This window comes from Lathyrus oleraceus, chromosome 2, assembly GCF_024323335.1.
Source record: "Lathyrus oleraceus cultivar Zhongwan6 chromosome 2, CAAS_Psat_ZW6_1.0, whole genome shotgun sequence".
NCBI classification, from domain to species: Eukaryota; Viridiplantae; Streptophyta; class Magnoliopsida; order Fabales; family Fabaceae; genus Lathyrus; species Lathyrus oleraceus.
This window is the reverse complement of record NC_066580.1, coordinates 368,653,710-368,671,061: the sequence shown is the minus strand read 5'-3', so window position 1 is coordinate 368,671,061 and position 17,352 is coordinate 368,653,710. Positions and strand designations below refer to the sequence as shown.

At 39.3% G+C, this 17,352-nt stretch overlaps 1 protein-coding gene across 1 annotated transcript; it reads left to right on the top strand.

The window, feature by feature from the left end:
* The first annotated feature begins 13,564 nt into the window (after positions 1-13,564).
* LOC127123300 (uncharacterized) lies at positions 13,565-14,341 on the top strand. Its single transcript, XM_051053532.1, has one exon. The coding sequence runs from the start codon at positions 13,565-13,567 to the stop codon at positions 14,339-14,341; it is 777 nt and encodes a 258-aa protein (XP_050909489.1).
* The last annotated feature ends 3,011 nt before the right edge of the window (positions 14,342-17,352 follow it).

The following is a 17,352-nucleotide window of genomic DNA, read 5'->3' as shown; positions in this document are numbered from 1 at the left end:
TTATTTGTATGGATCAAGATTTGAAGTTTTCAGTGACCATAAAAGTTTGAAGTATTTGTTTGATCAGAGAGAGCTGAATATGAGGCAGAGAAGATGGTTAGAATTTCTGAAGGATTATGACTTTGGTTTGAATTACCATCCGGGTAAAGCAAACGTGGTGGCTGATGCATTGAGTCGGAAATCATTGCATATGTCTATGTTAATGGTTAAGGAATTGGATTTAATTGAGCAGTTCAGAGACTTGAGTTTGGTGTGTGAGAGTACCCACAATAGTGTTAAATTGGGAATGTTGAAGTTAACAAGTAGTATTCTGGATGAGATTAGAGAGGGTCAGAAATCTGATATGCTTTTGGTTGATAAGTTGACTTTAGTGAATCAAGGTCAGGGTGGTGAATTCCGAGTTGATGAGAATGGTGTTTTGAGATTTGGTAATCGGGTGTGTATTCCAGATGTTACAGGACTTAAGAAGAGTATTCTTGAAGAAGGACATCGTAGTGGTTTGAGTATTCATCCTGGAGCTACGAAGATGTATCATGATTTGAAAAGATTATTTTGGTGGCCAGGAATGAAGAGAGAAATTGCGAGTTTTGTTTATTCCTGTTTGACTTGTCAGAAGTCAAAGATTGAGCATCAGAAGCCGTCTGGGCTAATGCAACCGTTGGCTATTCCAGAGTGGAAGTGGGATAGTATCAGTATGGATTTTGTTTCTGGTTTGCCGAAGACAAGTAAGAATTTTGAGGCTATTTGGGTGATTGTTGACAGATTGACGAAGTCGGCTCATTTCATTCCGATCAGAATGGATTATCCGTTAGAGAGATTAGCTGAGTTGTATATTGAGAAGATTGTAAGTTTGCATGGTATTCCGTCGAGTATTGTTTCGGACAGAGACCCGAGATTTACATCGAAGTTTTGGGAAGGTTTGCAGAAGGCTTTGGGAACTAAGCTAAGATTGAGTTCTGCATATCATCCGCAGACTGATGGTCAGACTGAGAGGACGATTCAGTCGTTAGAGGATCTTTTGAGAGCTTGTGTTTTGGAGAAGGGAGGTGCTTGGGACGGTTATTTGCCTTTGATTGAGTTTACCTACAACAATAGTTTTCATTCGAGCATTGGTATGGCACCGTTTGAAGCTTTGTATGGTAGGAGATGTCGGACACCGTTATGTTGGTATGAGTCCGGTGAGAGTGTTGTAGTTGGACCGGAGATTGTTCAACAAACTACGGAAAAGATTAAGATGATTCAGGAGAAAATGAGAATTGCTCAGAGTCGTCAGAAGAGTTATCATGATAAGAGGAGGAAGTCACTTGAGTTCCGAGAGGGAGATCACGTGTTTCTTCGTGTTACTCCGATAACTGGTGTTGGTCGGGCTTTGAAGTCGAAGAAGTTGACACCTCGATTTATTGGTCCTTATCAGATTTTGGAGAGGATAGGGGAGGTAGCCTATCGTATCGCTTTACCGCCGTCGCTTGCGAATTTGCATGAGGTTTTTCATGTGTCTCAGCTGAGGAGGTACATTCATGATCCGTCGCATGTAGTCCAAATAGATGATGTACAGGTGAGAGATAACCTGACTGTTGAAACATCACCTATGAGGATTGAGGATCGAGAGTTGAAGCAGTTGCGGGGTAAAGAGATTGCCTTGGTGAAGGTAGCTTGGGGAGGACCAGCAGGTGGCAATGTGACTTGGGAACTTGAGAGTCAGATGAAGGAGTCTTATCCGGAGCTGTTCGCTTGAGGTATGTTTTCGAGGACGAAAACTCTTTTAGTGGGGGAGAGTTGTAACACCCCAATTAAACTAAGCTAATTATTTAATTTAAATTAATATTTTATTTATTAATTTAATTGAATAATTGGAAGTTTGGATTATTATTATTTTATTATTATTTTGGAATAATAATTATTGGGATAATTATTTATTGGAATAATATATAAGTTGGAATTTAGAAAAATCCCATTTTTTGGTAAAAAGGTTAATTTCACGTGAAAAGGGAAAAGAGGCAGAAAGGGCAAAAAGCAAAAGAACGAAGGTTGAAAGAAGGGAAAGCTTGGAGCTCAGAGACTGCCGGATTTACTCAGGTAAGGGGGGTTTATCATCGGTTAAAGGGTATTATATGATAATATGTACTGGGTAGTGATAACCATTGGTTGTATCTCTGATTTGATTGATGCATGATGAATTTGTGAAATATTGGATGAATGAAATTGGATGATAATTGAAAAGAATTCGTAGGAATTAGAAGAGATAATGTTAGGATTGGTGAAGATGAATAGGATATGATTCGTGTAGATGATATGGACGATTATTTTGTGTAAATTGGACTGTGGAAGGTTGGATCGGATAGGTTTCGTAACAGAGAAAGCCATAGCAGATCTGAGAGTTCTGGTTCCTGGTCATACGTGTATGGCACTGGGCAATACGCGTATGGGCTGGCTGGTACGCGTATGGAGGAAGCCTTACGCGTATGGGTGAGAAAGATGACAATTTGAGCGTGAATTGGTCTCTGTTGGTACGCGTAATAGGAGATTGATACGCGTAGCATACGCGTATGAGACAGGTGATACGCGTATGAGTTGGGCGAGGGAACGCGCAATACGCGTATGAGAGTGGGCATTACGCGTATGAGTTTGGCCAAGTTTGGGCAATACGCGTATGGCAGAGGTAATACGCGTATGGGCAGAATTGTGTTTTTGCTGTGCTACTGTTGTGCAGTTTTTGGTTGTTTAGGCTGAGTGATGCGACTTAGCTGAGATATGATGTGATAGGGATCATTTCCCGTTGTTTTGAGTGGCATAGGTATTAGTAGAGTGTGCTAATACTGTGTTTGCTTTTGTGGCATGATATGATATGCTTTTGTGATTAATTATGTTGATGATGTGTGATGGTATACATGATGATGTGAATGTATACATTTGTGAATAGACTGTATTATGGCTTAGAGTGTGAGCATGTGTCTATTCTTGATTATTGTTGATGTTGCATTGCTAGGTGATTAGCATGCATATTGTGGCCTTCGGGTGGTAGCTAATTCCCATGGTGAGGAATTAGTGAGTTTAGTCATTTTTGGACTGTTGTTGATTGTTTGCATGCTAGGTGAGTAGCGTGCATTTCATGGCCCATTTGGGGTGGTAGCTAATTCCCATGGTGAGGAATTAGTGAGTGAGTCACTATGTCTCAATTGAGTGGGACTAGTGAGCTTGGTAGCCGTGCCTGGATTTGGACGGTGAGGTTGAACTATATGTTCACAAATAGTCGGTACCGCATGCATAGAGTCTCATTGCATAATGAATGTATGACATATAATATGAATGGATGTATTCCAGTATTATATGTGTGTTGTATGTTGTGCTGTTAATGTTGAATGTGATTGAGATTTTACCGTTGAATATGATGCTTGAATGGATATTGCTGTTGCTGAATGCGTAGTCTGATTAGGGTGAATTAATGTGTTAATTACTTGGCATTACATGTTGTTCTATAATGCTTGTTATATTGATTGAGGAACTCACCCTTACACCTATTTTTCAGGTAACGAGAAATGAGTTGAATAGAAGCTATTGCTTGGAGTCTAGAGTAGTTCTTATGGGTCATGCTCTGATAGATGTAACATCGGGAGGGAATGTTTTAATTAATTTGATATTGGTGGTTGAATGATTTACATGTATTGTGTTACATGTTTTACATTGATGTTGGATTTTATTCCGCTGCGAATTATGCAAAAGAACCTTATTTTGATTAAATAAATGAGCATGACAGGACATTTTGATAATTTTGTGAAATGATTGTGTGACACCCTTCGGGGCATAATTACTCTGATGAATATATTGTTATTTTAATTATAATAATTTGGGGTATTTAGAAGGGTGTTACAGACCAACTATGCTCTGATACCACTAATGTAACACCCTTCTAAAATACCCCAATTATTTAATTAAAATAACAACATATATCATCAGAGTAAAGGTGCAATTAAGGGTGTCACACAAATACTTCACACCATTTTCCAAAATATCCTGTCATGCTCATTTATTTAATCAAAATAAAACATTTGCATAATACGCAGCGGATACAAACTAACAACATTCAAACCATGTAATACATTACATGTAAAGTTGTTCAACAACCAAAAGAAAACATAGTAAAACATCTCATCCCGATGTTACATCTACCAGAGCATGACCCACTAAGGAACTACACTAGACTCCAAGGACTAGCTTCTACTCAATCACTGCTCGTTACCTGAAAAATAGTTGTAAGGGTGAGTTCCTCAATCGATATAATAAGCATTATAAAACAGCATGTAATGTTAAGTAATTTAACACATTAATCACCCTAATCACATCACACATTCGGTAACGGCACATTAATTCAAATATCATACTCAATACAAATACAACTCATGCTCATACTCAATATCAACACAAACACACGTATAATATTGGAATACATCCATTCATATTATACGCCATACACATATTATGCAATGAGACTCCATGCATGCGGTACCGACTATTTGTGAACATATAGTTCACCTCACCGTCCAAATCCAGGCACGGCTACCAAGCCCACTAGTCCCACTCATTTGAGACCTAGTGACTCACTCACTAATTCCTCACCATGGGAATTAGCTACCACCCCAAGGGCCATGCTATGCACGCTAATTCACCTAGCATGCAAACATCAACAACAGTCCAAAATGACTAACTCACTAATTCCTCACCATGGGAATTAGCTACCACCATAAAGGCCACAATATGCATGCTAATCACCTAGCAATGCTAAATCATCAACCATAATTCAAGAATAGACATATGCTCACACTCTAAGCCATAAAACAGTCTATTCACAAATGCACACATAACTGATACATTCACAAGATCATGCATACCATCACACATCATCAGTATTTTATCACATAAGCATATCAGATCATGCCAAAGAACAACCACAGTATTAGCACACTCTACTAATACCTATACTACTCAAAACAACGGGAAATCATCCCTAATATATCGTACATCGGCTAGATCACATTACTCAGCTGAACAACCAAAAACTGCACAACAACAGCACAGAAAAATCACAATCCTGCCCATACGCGTACTGCCTAGTCCCATACGCGTATGGCCCATTTCTCAGCCAAATCCCATACGCGTAACACCATCTCATACGCGTATGCTACGTGTATCACTTCCCCATACGCGTACCAACAGAGACCAAACTACGTTCAAAACATCATCTTCCTCATCCATACGCTTAATGCCTAGTGCCATACGCGTACCAGACCATCTCATACGCGTATTGCCTAGTACCATACGCGTATGACCAGAACCAGACTTCCAGATCTGCTATGGCTTTCTCTGCTACGGGATCTATCCAATTCAACCTTCCACAGTCCAATTTTACACATTATTCGTTCATATCCTCTAACACAATTCATACCCTATTCGATTTCGCACAGTCTAACATTATTACATCTAATTCCTACGAATTTCCTTCATTTATAATCCAAATTTCGTTCATCCAATATTTCACAAATTTCATCATACATCATTCAAATCAGGGACAAATCAATAGTCTAACACTACCCATTACATGTTATCCCATAATACCCATTAATCGACGATAAACCCCCCTTACCTGAGTTAATCCGGCGAATCTTTAAGCTTCAAGCTCTTCCTCTCTTCAACCCTTGTTCTCTGGCTCTCTTTGCCCTTTTCCACTTTTCTGTCCCTTTTTCCTTTTCACGTGAAAGAATGAACCTTTTTACTAAATGGGACCTTTTCTAAATTCCAACTTTTATTCCAATAATAATAATAATAATAATAATAATAATAATAATCCCAATTATTTAATTAAATTAATAAATATATTATTAACTTAAATTAAATAATTATCTTATTTTTATCGGGGTGTTACACGTTTCACCATATGAAAATGATTACAAGAGAAACTTTACTCTAAATGACATTCCAAATAACTTTCATGTTGAGACTTAGAGCTAGTTTTGCATTAAAAATCATTTTATATGTTGAAACATTATAGGTCATTTTTTCTAAACCCTAATTTGAAAGTTAACTTCCCAAGGCCATAACTTGCTCAAATTTTATGAGATGAAAGATTTCCAAGTTGAACAATAAAATTCAAGATGTCTAAATCAACCTTTATGTTTGGAGTGAAAGAAAATTCAACTTTTATGAGCATGTGATATGAGGTTACATTATAGGTCATTTTTGACCTATACCATTGAACAAGTGATTTTTCCAAACTTCAAAAATTCATAACTCTATCATTACAAATCAAAATGACATGAAATTGGTTACCATTTTGAAGGTCTTTGAAAGAGCTACAACTTTGATGAAGACACTTTTCTCATTTGAAGCTCACATAAAACGTTAAGTAAGGTGGAATATTGTGGTATATGGATTGACACTTAGAAATTTTTTCAACATGTTGAAATATCCAAACTTCCACCTCAAAATTCTCCATGTTCCAAGCTCCAAATGAAAAAGTGTTGAACATAAAACATGTTCTCCTTGATCCAAGCTTTCCAAAACACCCAAGTTCAGGCATTTTGGATGAGGTTTGCTAGGTCTGCGCATGACTTTAACAGGGCTGCATCATTAGAAAGAAATAATTGCACAAACTTCAGTTCACAATGCCTTGCCATTCAAGCTTCATTCAGACCTCATTTGGAATCATTTTGGACCTTTTTGCACTGCATCATGGACAGATTTTTGAAGTGTGCAAATATCATTCATTTATGCTATAAATACATGACCTCTGTGCTCATTTGAATTACACCTTGCGCGCCAGCTTTTCCCCCCATTGAAACCCTCACATTCTAAAGGAAAACCTGAGAAATTTCAATTTGAAATTTGAGTTTGAATCTAAACTGTTGAAGATTCAAGAACTCCAGGATCCAAAGCCTTGCAACCTCTCTAATCACTTCCTACTAGCTTCTCAAGTGTGATCAGATTGTGTTTAGAGCAAGCTACATCAAGAACTGTATAGCATTGAAGGTAATTTTCATAAAACTTCATCTCTTCGATTCTCGCTCAATTCTACTCAATTCTCTTGGATCTTTGGTTGTCTGAAGTCCTAACAATGTAGGCAAGAAGATTGAGTTGCTTAGAGGTCAAATCGAAGCAACTCAATTGACACACCTCAAAATTCAAATCCTCATATCTTTCTATATATGTGGAGTTGGTTAAAATTGAGGTCAGATCCGTGCTCTACGCCATTTTTTCTTTCAGATCATGTCCTCCTTTTTCATTTATGTGATGGTGATGATTGAACCAGTCCGGTGAGCCGCGCCCGAGAAGGTGACCGGAGGTCCAGCGTCGGTGGTGTGTTGGACAAATTCTGAGCCACATGATCATTTCAAAATGTTTTAATCTCACGCGTCCATTGTTATTACCATCCCTGCAGCGTGCTGAATCGTGTGTTTGGTGGAACGTGCATTTTAGACCACTTGATCTGCCACCTCAATTAATGAGGGAGATCAAGTGGCTCACGTTTTTTCACATTTTCTGATTTTTATTTTATTCCTTTTATTTTCATTAATTCATATTAATTTTAATATTGATCCAAAAAATATGAGAGTTTCACCAAAAAAATTCAAAAAATTTCCTCTTTCATATTCTGAATTAAATTATTTTTTGGATCATTATTTAAAATTTTCATGATTTAATTGATTTTGTGATTATTTTTAATTGTTTAAAAATACTTTTAAGTCTTTAAAAATTCTGAAATTTTTTCTCCAGGGTCCTTTGATCTTGATTGACCAATGATAAATCTCATGGCCATTTCTTTGGTTTTTTGATGAGGTTTTAGGAATTTGACAAACCATATTTAATTTAAATGCCTTATTTTAGTATTTTTAATTTGAATAACTGCGAATTAAGTGTGTTGACCAATTGCGGTGACTTATTTGAGTTTGACTCTTGTTGTTGGGCCTTGGTCAAGGTTGATTTGACTTTGTCAAGTTAATATCATTGAATTTATGGGATTGATGGAATGAACATTCCATCTCCCAACATGAATGGGTGATATTAATTTCGTAAAACTCCTCCTTTGACCAATTTGAGTTTTGATCCATTTCCCTCCCTCTTCATCTCATCCCCCTTCTTTATGCATTCATCTCATTTGGTCTATGATATCTTAAAGTCCTAAGGCTAGTTGATTGAAAAATCAACATAAGTATGGATGAAATCTGGCCACCCCTTTTGCATATACCTTTTTGTGTGTGGTATGTTTCATGAGCATAGTCCATTATACTTTGTCTCTAACATGAATTAACACCAAAATTCTATTGCCTGACCTCAAATAGTTTGACTTCTACATAAGTCTAATTACGATTGCTTAACATAGCGCTAAATTTGTGACATAAAAAGGCATAGCATTCTAGTTAGTGAGATTGTAAGTCTCCCCTCTTTCATGGTATTGTGTGGAAACTTGGCCTTTTTTCCTTCCTTTGGAAGATGTCTTGGCTCAAGGATCCATGCTTGTGATAAGTGGGTTGAGTGTTCTCCAAAGAATGACTTAAAAATGAAAAGCAAAAGCAAAACAATACTAACTCCTAACTCATTAACAACTAACTTTTAATTTCAAGCCATTTACTTTAATGTCATTTAATTTTAGTCTTTTTTCATTTGCCATTATTCATATCATTCTAATTGTTTATGCTAATGCAATTTTAACTTTGTCCACTTGGACCATATTGTGTGATATATCTTGTTTGTGTATACTTTGCTTGTTTATGTGGTCTTTGACCATTAATGTACATAATAACAACAAAAACCCTAAAAAACTTTTGTGTAGACTGTTGGCTTGATCTTGGACAATTGGACTTAGAACTTAGGCAACATTCCTATGCTAAAGGACTTGGCCAATGCCAACTTTCTGTGAAACTAAGTGCTTGCAATTTGGAACTTCATCTGATACATCATTTAAGATCCCTCTGAGTTCATCTGCAACATGATCATTGTGAAGCTGTTATTTTGAACTCGTGACTTGTGGAATTCATCTGTCAGATAGGCTAATTTGAAGAAGATCATGGAGTGGCTAAGCTTGGATGTGGCTATCTTTATTTGATGCCTTTGCTTTTCAAGATAATATAATTGTGCATTTGTGTGTTGCTTGATTCTAAATGTCTAGGGGAATTTTGGGTTTCTATTGACATTCTTGTCTATTGGATTGCTACCCATTGATCAGATCTTTTCAACTCTTAAGTTTTAATTTTGTGCATAGGATTAGTCTCTTCATCTCCTCCCCATCTCTTTAATTTCAAAATCTCTCCCTCCTTTTAAAAACTTCTTTGTTTGAACTTGTTATTTTTTCTAAATTTTGACCACTTTGCAAACTAGAAACTTTGGTCTTATGCCATTGCATATGATCTGATTCCTGATATGATCTTACTTGGCACACCATAACGGCATATGATCTGATTCCTGATAAACCTTACAACAACTTGCTTGGTTACATTTGCATACGATGTCGCTTCAACCTATTTTGTGAAGTAGTCAATTGCCACCAAAATGAAACGATGTCCATTCGAAGCTTTGGGCTCAATCATCCCAATCATATCAATTCCCCACATGGAGAAGGGCCATGGGGAAGAAATAATATTCAATAGTGTCGGAGGAACATGAATCTTATCAGCATAAATTTTACACTTGTAGCACTTCTTCACAAATTTGCAATAGCCAGATTCCATTGTCAGACAATAGTAACCTGCTCGTAACATCTTTTTTGCCATTGCATGTCCATTGGAATGAGTACCAAAGGAACCTTCATGCACTTCAGTCATCAACAAGTCTGCTTCGTGTCTATCCACGCATCCAAGCAAAACCATGTCGAAGTTTATATTATACAGTATATCACCATTCAAGTAGAAATTACCGGCTAATCTTCTCAAAGTCTTCTTATCTTTCAAAGATGCCTCATACAGGTAAATCTGACTTTGTAGGAAATGTTTGATGTCGTAATACTACAGCTTCTCGTCTTTGGTCTCTTCAACAACAAACAGATGAGCTGGCCTATCAAGATGCATCACAAACAAATTGGGAACTTCATTCCAATACTTCACTACAATCATTGATGCCAACGTTGCAAGAGCATCTGCCATCCAGTTCTCATCTCGAGGGATATGATGAAACTCAACCTTTGTAAAGAAGGTTGAAATCCTCCTCGCATAATCTCTATATGGTATTAAACCAGGTTGATTTGTCTCCCATTCACCTTTGATCTGATTCACAACCAAAGTTGAGTCTCTGAAGACATCCAAATACTTGATTATGAGATTCGTGGCCTCTTCAAGCCCCATAATGCAAGCTTCATATTCTACCATGTTGTTTGTACACTTGAAAGTTAGTCTAGTTGTAAATGGTAGATGCGTTCCTTGAGAAGTAATGATCACTGCCCCAAGGCCATTTCCATATTGATTAACAGCTCCATCAAATACCATGCCCCAACGGGAGCCAGGTTCTGGCCCTTCTTCAAGCAATGGTTCATCACAATCTTTCATTTTCAAGTACAAAATCTCTTCATCTGGGAAGTCATATTGTATTGACTGGTAATCTTCAATTGGTTGGTGAGCCAAATGGTCAGCCAAGATACTACCTTTGATTGCTTTCTGAGATCGGTATTCGATATCATACTATGATAATGACATCTTCCAACGGGTAATCCTCCCAATTAAAGCAGGCTTCTCAAATATATACTTGATTGGATCCATTTTGGATATAAAACCAAGTGGTATGATTCAACATATACTGATGCAGTCGCTTAACAGCCCAAGCCAATGCGCAATAAGTCTTCTCAAGCATAGAATACCGAGTCTCACAGTCGGGGAACTTCCTACTGAGGTAGTAGGTCGCAAGTTCTTTCTTTCCAATCTCATCTTGCTGACCAAGGACACAACGCATACTATCTTCAAGCACAGTCAAAGACATGATCAACGGTCTTCCTTCAACATGTGGAGACAAAATCGGAGGTTCAAGCAAATATCCTTTGATACTATCAAATTTTTTCTGGCAGTCTTCGGTCCTATCACAAGACTGATCTTTCCTAAGAAGCTTGAATATAGGCACACATGTGGCAGTCATGTGGGAAATGAATATGGAAATATAATTCAAGCGGCCGAGAAAACCTCTGACTTGCTTCTCAATTTTGGGCGCATGCATCTCTTGTATTGTTTTGACCTTGGTAGGATCAACTTCAATACCCTTCTCGCTGACAATAAAGCCCAACAACTTGCCAAAACGGACACCAAAAGTACACTTATTGGTATTCAAGCGGAGTTTATACTTCCTCAAATGGTGGAATAACTTCAACAAATGCTCAACATGTTCCTTTTCATCAATTGATTTAGAAATCATGTCATCGACATAAACTTCAATCTCTTTATGCAGCATATCATGAAAAAGAGTAGTCATTGCTCTTTGGTAAGTTGCACCGGCATTCTTTAAACCAAAAGGCATCACTCTATAACATAATGTTCCCCAAGGTGTAATGAATGTGGTCTTCTCCATATCTTCGGATGCCATCTTGATCTGATTATATCCGGAAAATCCTTCTATAAACGAAAAGAATTTGAATTTAGCAGTATTATCTACCAACATATCAATGTGTGGCAGTGGGAAATCATCTTTCGGACTGGCTTTATTCAAATCTCTATAGTCGACACACATGCGGACTTTTCCATCCTTCTTCGGCACAAACACAATATTGGCCACTCATTGCGGTTACTCAGCGGTCACAAGGAAACCAGCGTCAATCTGCTTTTGCACTTCTTCTTTGATCTTCACAACCATATCAGGATGAGTTCTTCTCAACTTCTCCTTGACTGGCGGGCATTCTGGCTTCAATGGAAACCTATGCTCCACAATCTCAGAATCCAAACCAGGCATGTATTGATATGACCAAGCAAACACATTTGAATACTCTCGAAGAAGATCAATCAATCCCTTCTTGACATCTGAACACAGGCGAGACGTAATCTTGACTTCCTTCACATCATCCTCGGAACCCAAGTTGACTAGCTCAATCTGCTCTTCGAACGGCTGAATGGTCTTTTCGTCTTGCTTAAGAAGACGAGATAATTCATCACTCATTTCTACATCACTTTCCTCATCGGTTTCAAACACAGGGAATTCAAAATTTAGAGAAAGAGAAGGATCATTGTATTCAATGGGGTTAGGAACCAACCTGCATAATGATTTGATATTTTGATTTTAGAGAAATGAATTTCTGACAAAATATGTTGCAGATGGACAATTATATTGTTTATTTATGTTTTTTGTGATTACCATTTTCAGAATAAAGCAAAAAGTAAAAACAAAACATCATAGATGTGGATTAATAAAATTAATTTTATTAATGATCAATTTGAAAATGCCCAAACAATGTTCACTTCTCCCTTAGCCATAGGAGAAGGATTTTAAAACATATAAAAGCAATTACTTAGATCGATGCAAAATAATAGGAATATCAATAGCAGTCCAATTGTTGCAAGCCTTTCCATGCATCACAAAATTGGTGCAGTCTTCCTCTTCGTCATCCTCTAGCACAACAACTAAGTGTTGTTCATTGCCATGAATGAACCCTCCTCTACGGAAGCTAAGTTGCATATCTTCAGACGTTGCAGTTGATGAACCTTTCAGGAACCCCAAATCGGTTCTTCCTTTGTTGTCGGAGACCTCTACCATGCACCCCCACTGATCAACATTGCCTTCTTCCACAATCTTTTTAGCATCTTTCAATGAGGACATAGGTTCCCCAACTCTCTCTTCAGGGGAAATAGATAAGGCTTGGAAAGGAGTTCCAACCTCATCCTCAGCTTCCACATAAGAGAAAGATGATAAATGGCTAGACAACATCGCCTTCTCTCCACCAATAATCACTAGCTTGCCATTCTTCACAAATTTGAGTTTCTAGTGCAATGTGGAGGTAACAGCTCCTGCCTCATGAATTTATGGCCTTCCTAACAAGAAACTGTAGGCCGAGTGGATATCCATTACTTGAAAAGTAATTTGAAAATCACTCGGACCTGTCTTAACTGGAAGGTCCACTTCACCAATAACTGTCTTCTTGATGGATTTGTCGACCGCTAAGCTTTTGCCGTAAGCGGCAAAAAAATCAAGGAGGTCCATGACTTTGAGACCCTTGTCTAGAACCCGATGTTGATGGTCACATAGTGTGGGTCCCCGAGAAGCTTTTCTCATGTGGGTCGGTACGAAGATCTCACTCAGAAGAAGCTCATTTGAGGGAGTTGACGACCGAAAAATAGCCAAATGAATCAATGACTCTGGGGTTCCTATCTATAACCCTAGACTATGACCAGTGAGATCCCTATTATGGAAAGAAATCAGTGTTACCCTCCATCCGTATCTTGAGCCTGTGACACTATGCCTGCATGCGCGTTCGACTTATGAAAGTCGTGCCTATGGACCAAACCACCCATGCATTCATACATTCATGCATCATGCGCATAAACAATAAAAACAAAACTCTTAGTATCTGGTGTTTATTGCAGGAAACTACGAAGAATTTTGCAAAGCAATCATGAATCCTCCTCTCAGAAAAAGCACATTCTCCTTCAGGTACAAAGAACCCCGATTGGATAACTTGAAAGCCCTGAGTTCCAAGATATCCCTTGTCAAATACAAGTGCCATGCAGCTTATGGAAACATTCTGGACCTGGTGAATGAGAGTGTGGACTACGTGGCCCTCACCACCTTGGCTCAGTACTATGACATTCCAATGCATTGTTTCACCTTCCCGGACTTCCAGATGGCTCCCACTTTGGAAGAGTTTGAAAGGATTTTGAATCGCTCCATCAAGGATCATAATCCTTTCCCTAAGATCGAAGAAGACTTCGCTATGCCCAAGTTAGCATCCGTGTTGGGAATTGACGTTGGTGAACTAGCAGCCAATTGGGCTCCGAAAGGGGTTGACAAGGGATTCACTAAAAAAAATCTGGAAGGTCATGCATGGAAATTCGCTAAAGAGAATAAATGGGAATCTTGCATTGCGTTCTTGGCGTTGTTGATATATGCGATCGTCCTATTCCCAAACATTGACAACTTCATAGATCATGCTGTAGTGGAAATTTTCTTATCTGGCAACCCAGTGCCATTCCTCTTGGCAGACTTCTACCATACTTTCCACACTCTCCCTGAGAAGAAAGGTGGAACTTTCCTGTGTTGTGCTCCACTGTTATACATATGGATGAAGACCCATATGCCGCTAGCCGGTCCTTTTGTATCTAAAGATCTCCCTTGGTGCCAAAAATTCGTGTCACTTTCTTCCGGTACTATCCAGTGGTACAAGAGGGAATGAGAAACCCAAAACATCATCCTCAGATGTGGAGGATTTCCCGAATGTACCCTTGGTAGCCACACATGGGTGTATCAACTACAATCATGTGTTGTGCATGAGGCAATTTGGACATGCAATGAATGGTCCTCCTAGAGATGAAGACTTGGTCCTTTTTGTCATCAACAGTGTTGACCCACTTAACCCTGTTGTGAGGAAAGTGAGAAAAGCATGGACCAAGATTGTCAGAAGCGGTCCAGAACTTGGCAAAAAGAATGTCATCACCAAAGAACCGTATGTGTAGTGGGCAAAAGAAAGAGCCTGAGTAGTCAATATGCCTTTTTACCTCGAATCCTCATCTCTCCCTCAAGTCCCCGAACTCGAGCCAATCCTGCAAGAGGATGTCGACAAAATCACTAGTAAGATAAACGAACTTGAACTGGAAAACACCCGCTTGTGACTCCAACTCATCAAGGATAAGCAAAGGGGTGATGACCTTGAAGACGAAGGCAAAGAGGTAAAAGTCTTGTATGAAACCAGCAGGAAGAGGGCGAGGGAAGAAAAAGGTAAGAAATAGTGGGTTGATGGTGCTCTATTGGGAGAAAATTCAGAACTTGATGGACGAAACAACAAACTGGACTGAGCCTGGCGTGTTGTTCGAGACGTGGAAAGAACTCTGGAGCTTACCAACATGGACAAGAAGAGTGCCAAGGAAGACTATGAAGCTCATACCAGTGAACTGAGAAAGACCGTCAAAGAATACCAAGATCACGCTTCCAGCGTGAAGCTTGAAAAAGAAAGAATACACCGAGCCTACCTTCACAAAAAGTTCCAGTTGGAAAAAGCTCATGAGAAGACCCGAAGCATGAAAGCTAGAATCATCGATAAAGAGTATCAAGAAATAAGGAACAATTGCTTATATTAGGAGGATGCTTATCGAAAGACCGAAGGAGCTATAGTCGAAAGGGATTCCATCATCAGAAACCTATAAGGGCTATATATCGAATGGAGAGACAAGTATGCTAACCTGGCAATTCTGACCAACTACGCCCTCTAAGCCTTCCCTGATAATATGAAGGAGGCCGACGAAATCATGTGCCCTGATAACACTCCTCACCAAGTTTACAACTTTGTGAAGTTCTGCAAGAAGACCATGGCCGAGCTGATCATAGATGTCGAAGCTCTCCGCAATGCTCAAGGGGTTACCCTTCAAGTCAATTTGTAGCTTGTTTCTGATTTAATACTAAGACAGTTGTCTCTTGGAATTTCCTGTACCTGTTGTGAAAGAAAATATGAATGAATGAGGTTTTATAATTCCATCTTGTGTGCGTTATTTTTTGATTCCAATGCTAATTGTCTGAGTTGTTTCTCACAATAAATAACACGACAACTAAGAGCTTTTCCAAAAGATAAAAATAATAGTAAAACCAAAGCATGCATCATTCTGCATAACACAAAAGCAAAACAAGAAACTTACCACTTGACCCTTTTGCATTCAGAAACAACAAGCTGACTTCTCAACACCGGGACAACACCCGAAGCAACAAGAAATCACTCATGGACCAGCTCGAACAAAACCAGAGTGCTCTGAGGGAAGAGATGTTTGGTATGTGTGGCCAGATGGGGTAACTGATGGAGACCATTCAGGTTGTGGCCAGGGGCCAAGAAGCTATTTCTAGGAGTCATGAGGAACTCCGTCTAGCCAATCATAGGGTTACCGCTACTACCAATCTTGTGCCACCACTTGGAAACCCTCCTGTTCAGATCCCTGTGGGTCCGCTAGGAGGTGCACCTCCACTTGGAGGAGGAGGACTGGCCAATCAGAACCTTGTCGTTCCTCCTGACATTGAAATGGACGATCAGAATGATGCCTTCTACAATCCCAGGGAAGAGTCGATCTATGATGCTTTCCGATCAACCAGTGCTGAAATCGATAGGAAGTTTTGTGCCATAGAAGAGAAAATGAAGGCTATGCAGGGACCCAACGCTTTTGGACTTGATGCTGCCGAGATGTGCCTGGTGCCAGGCGTTCAGATGCCTGCCAAGTTCAAAGTGCCTAACTTTGAAAAATACAAAGGGGTCAGTTATCCCAGAATGCACATCTAAGCATGCTGCAGGAAATTGGCTGCGTACTCTAGTGACGAGAAACTACTCATGCACTTCTTCCAAGACAGCCTAAGTGGGGCTTCTTTGGAATGGTACATGCAGCTGGACAGTATGACAATCTGGACTTGGAAAGACCTAGCTGAGGCATTTCTGAAACATTACCAGTATAATACAAATATGGTCGAATCGAACCCAGATCCAGAGCTTAACACAGAATTCCGATGAATCTTTCAAGGAATATGCCCAGCATTGGAGAGAGCTGGCAACTAGAGTTCAACCCCCACTCTTGGAGAAGGAATTGATTGATATGTTCATGGGAACACTCCAAGGTCCCTATTATGAGAAGATGGTAGGGAGTATGTCCATTGGATTCTCTGATCTAGTAATCGTTGGTGAAAGAATCGAGAATGGTCTGAAGAGTGGAAAGATCCCAAATGTTGTTGGCCCGTCTAATGGGGCAAAGAAACCATATGTCGGTTTTTCCAGGAAGAAAGAGGGGGATACTAACAACATGTCGATGGCTAGAGGAAGAGGCAGGGTGCGTCAGGCACCCTACCCATAAGTGGTTGTTGTCGCACCTGGTCCATATCAGCAGGTGGCCACAATGGCACCTAATCCTTATCAACAACACTTCGCCATACCTACAGGTCAGAATGTGAGTCAGCCACCAAATCAGTACCAACAATAGTATGCTCCTCCCCAACAACAATACTATCAACCAGGACAACAGATGCTAAGGAGGCCACAAAGGAAGTTTGATCCTCTCCCAACCACTTACTCTCGTATGCTGCCATATCTTCTCAAAGGGTCATTGGTACAATTGAGGGATTTAAATCCTCCAACTGTACTACCACCTAGGTACGACGCCAATGCTCACTGTGAATTCCATATGGGAGCACCCGACAACACGATTGAAAACTGTAGAGCTT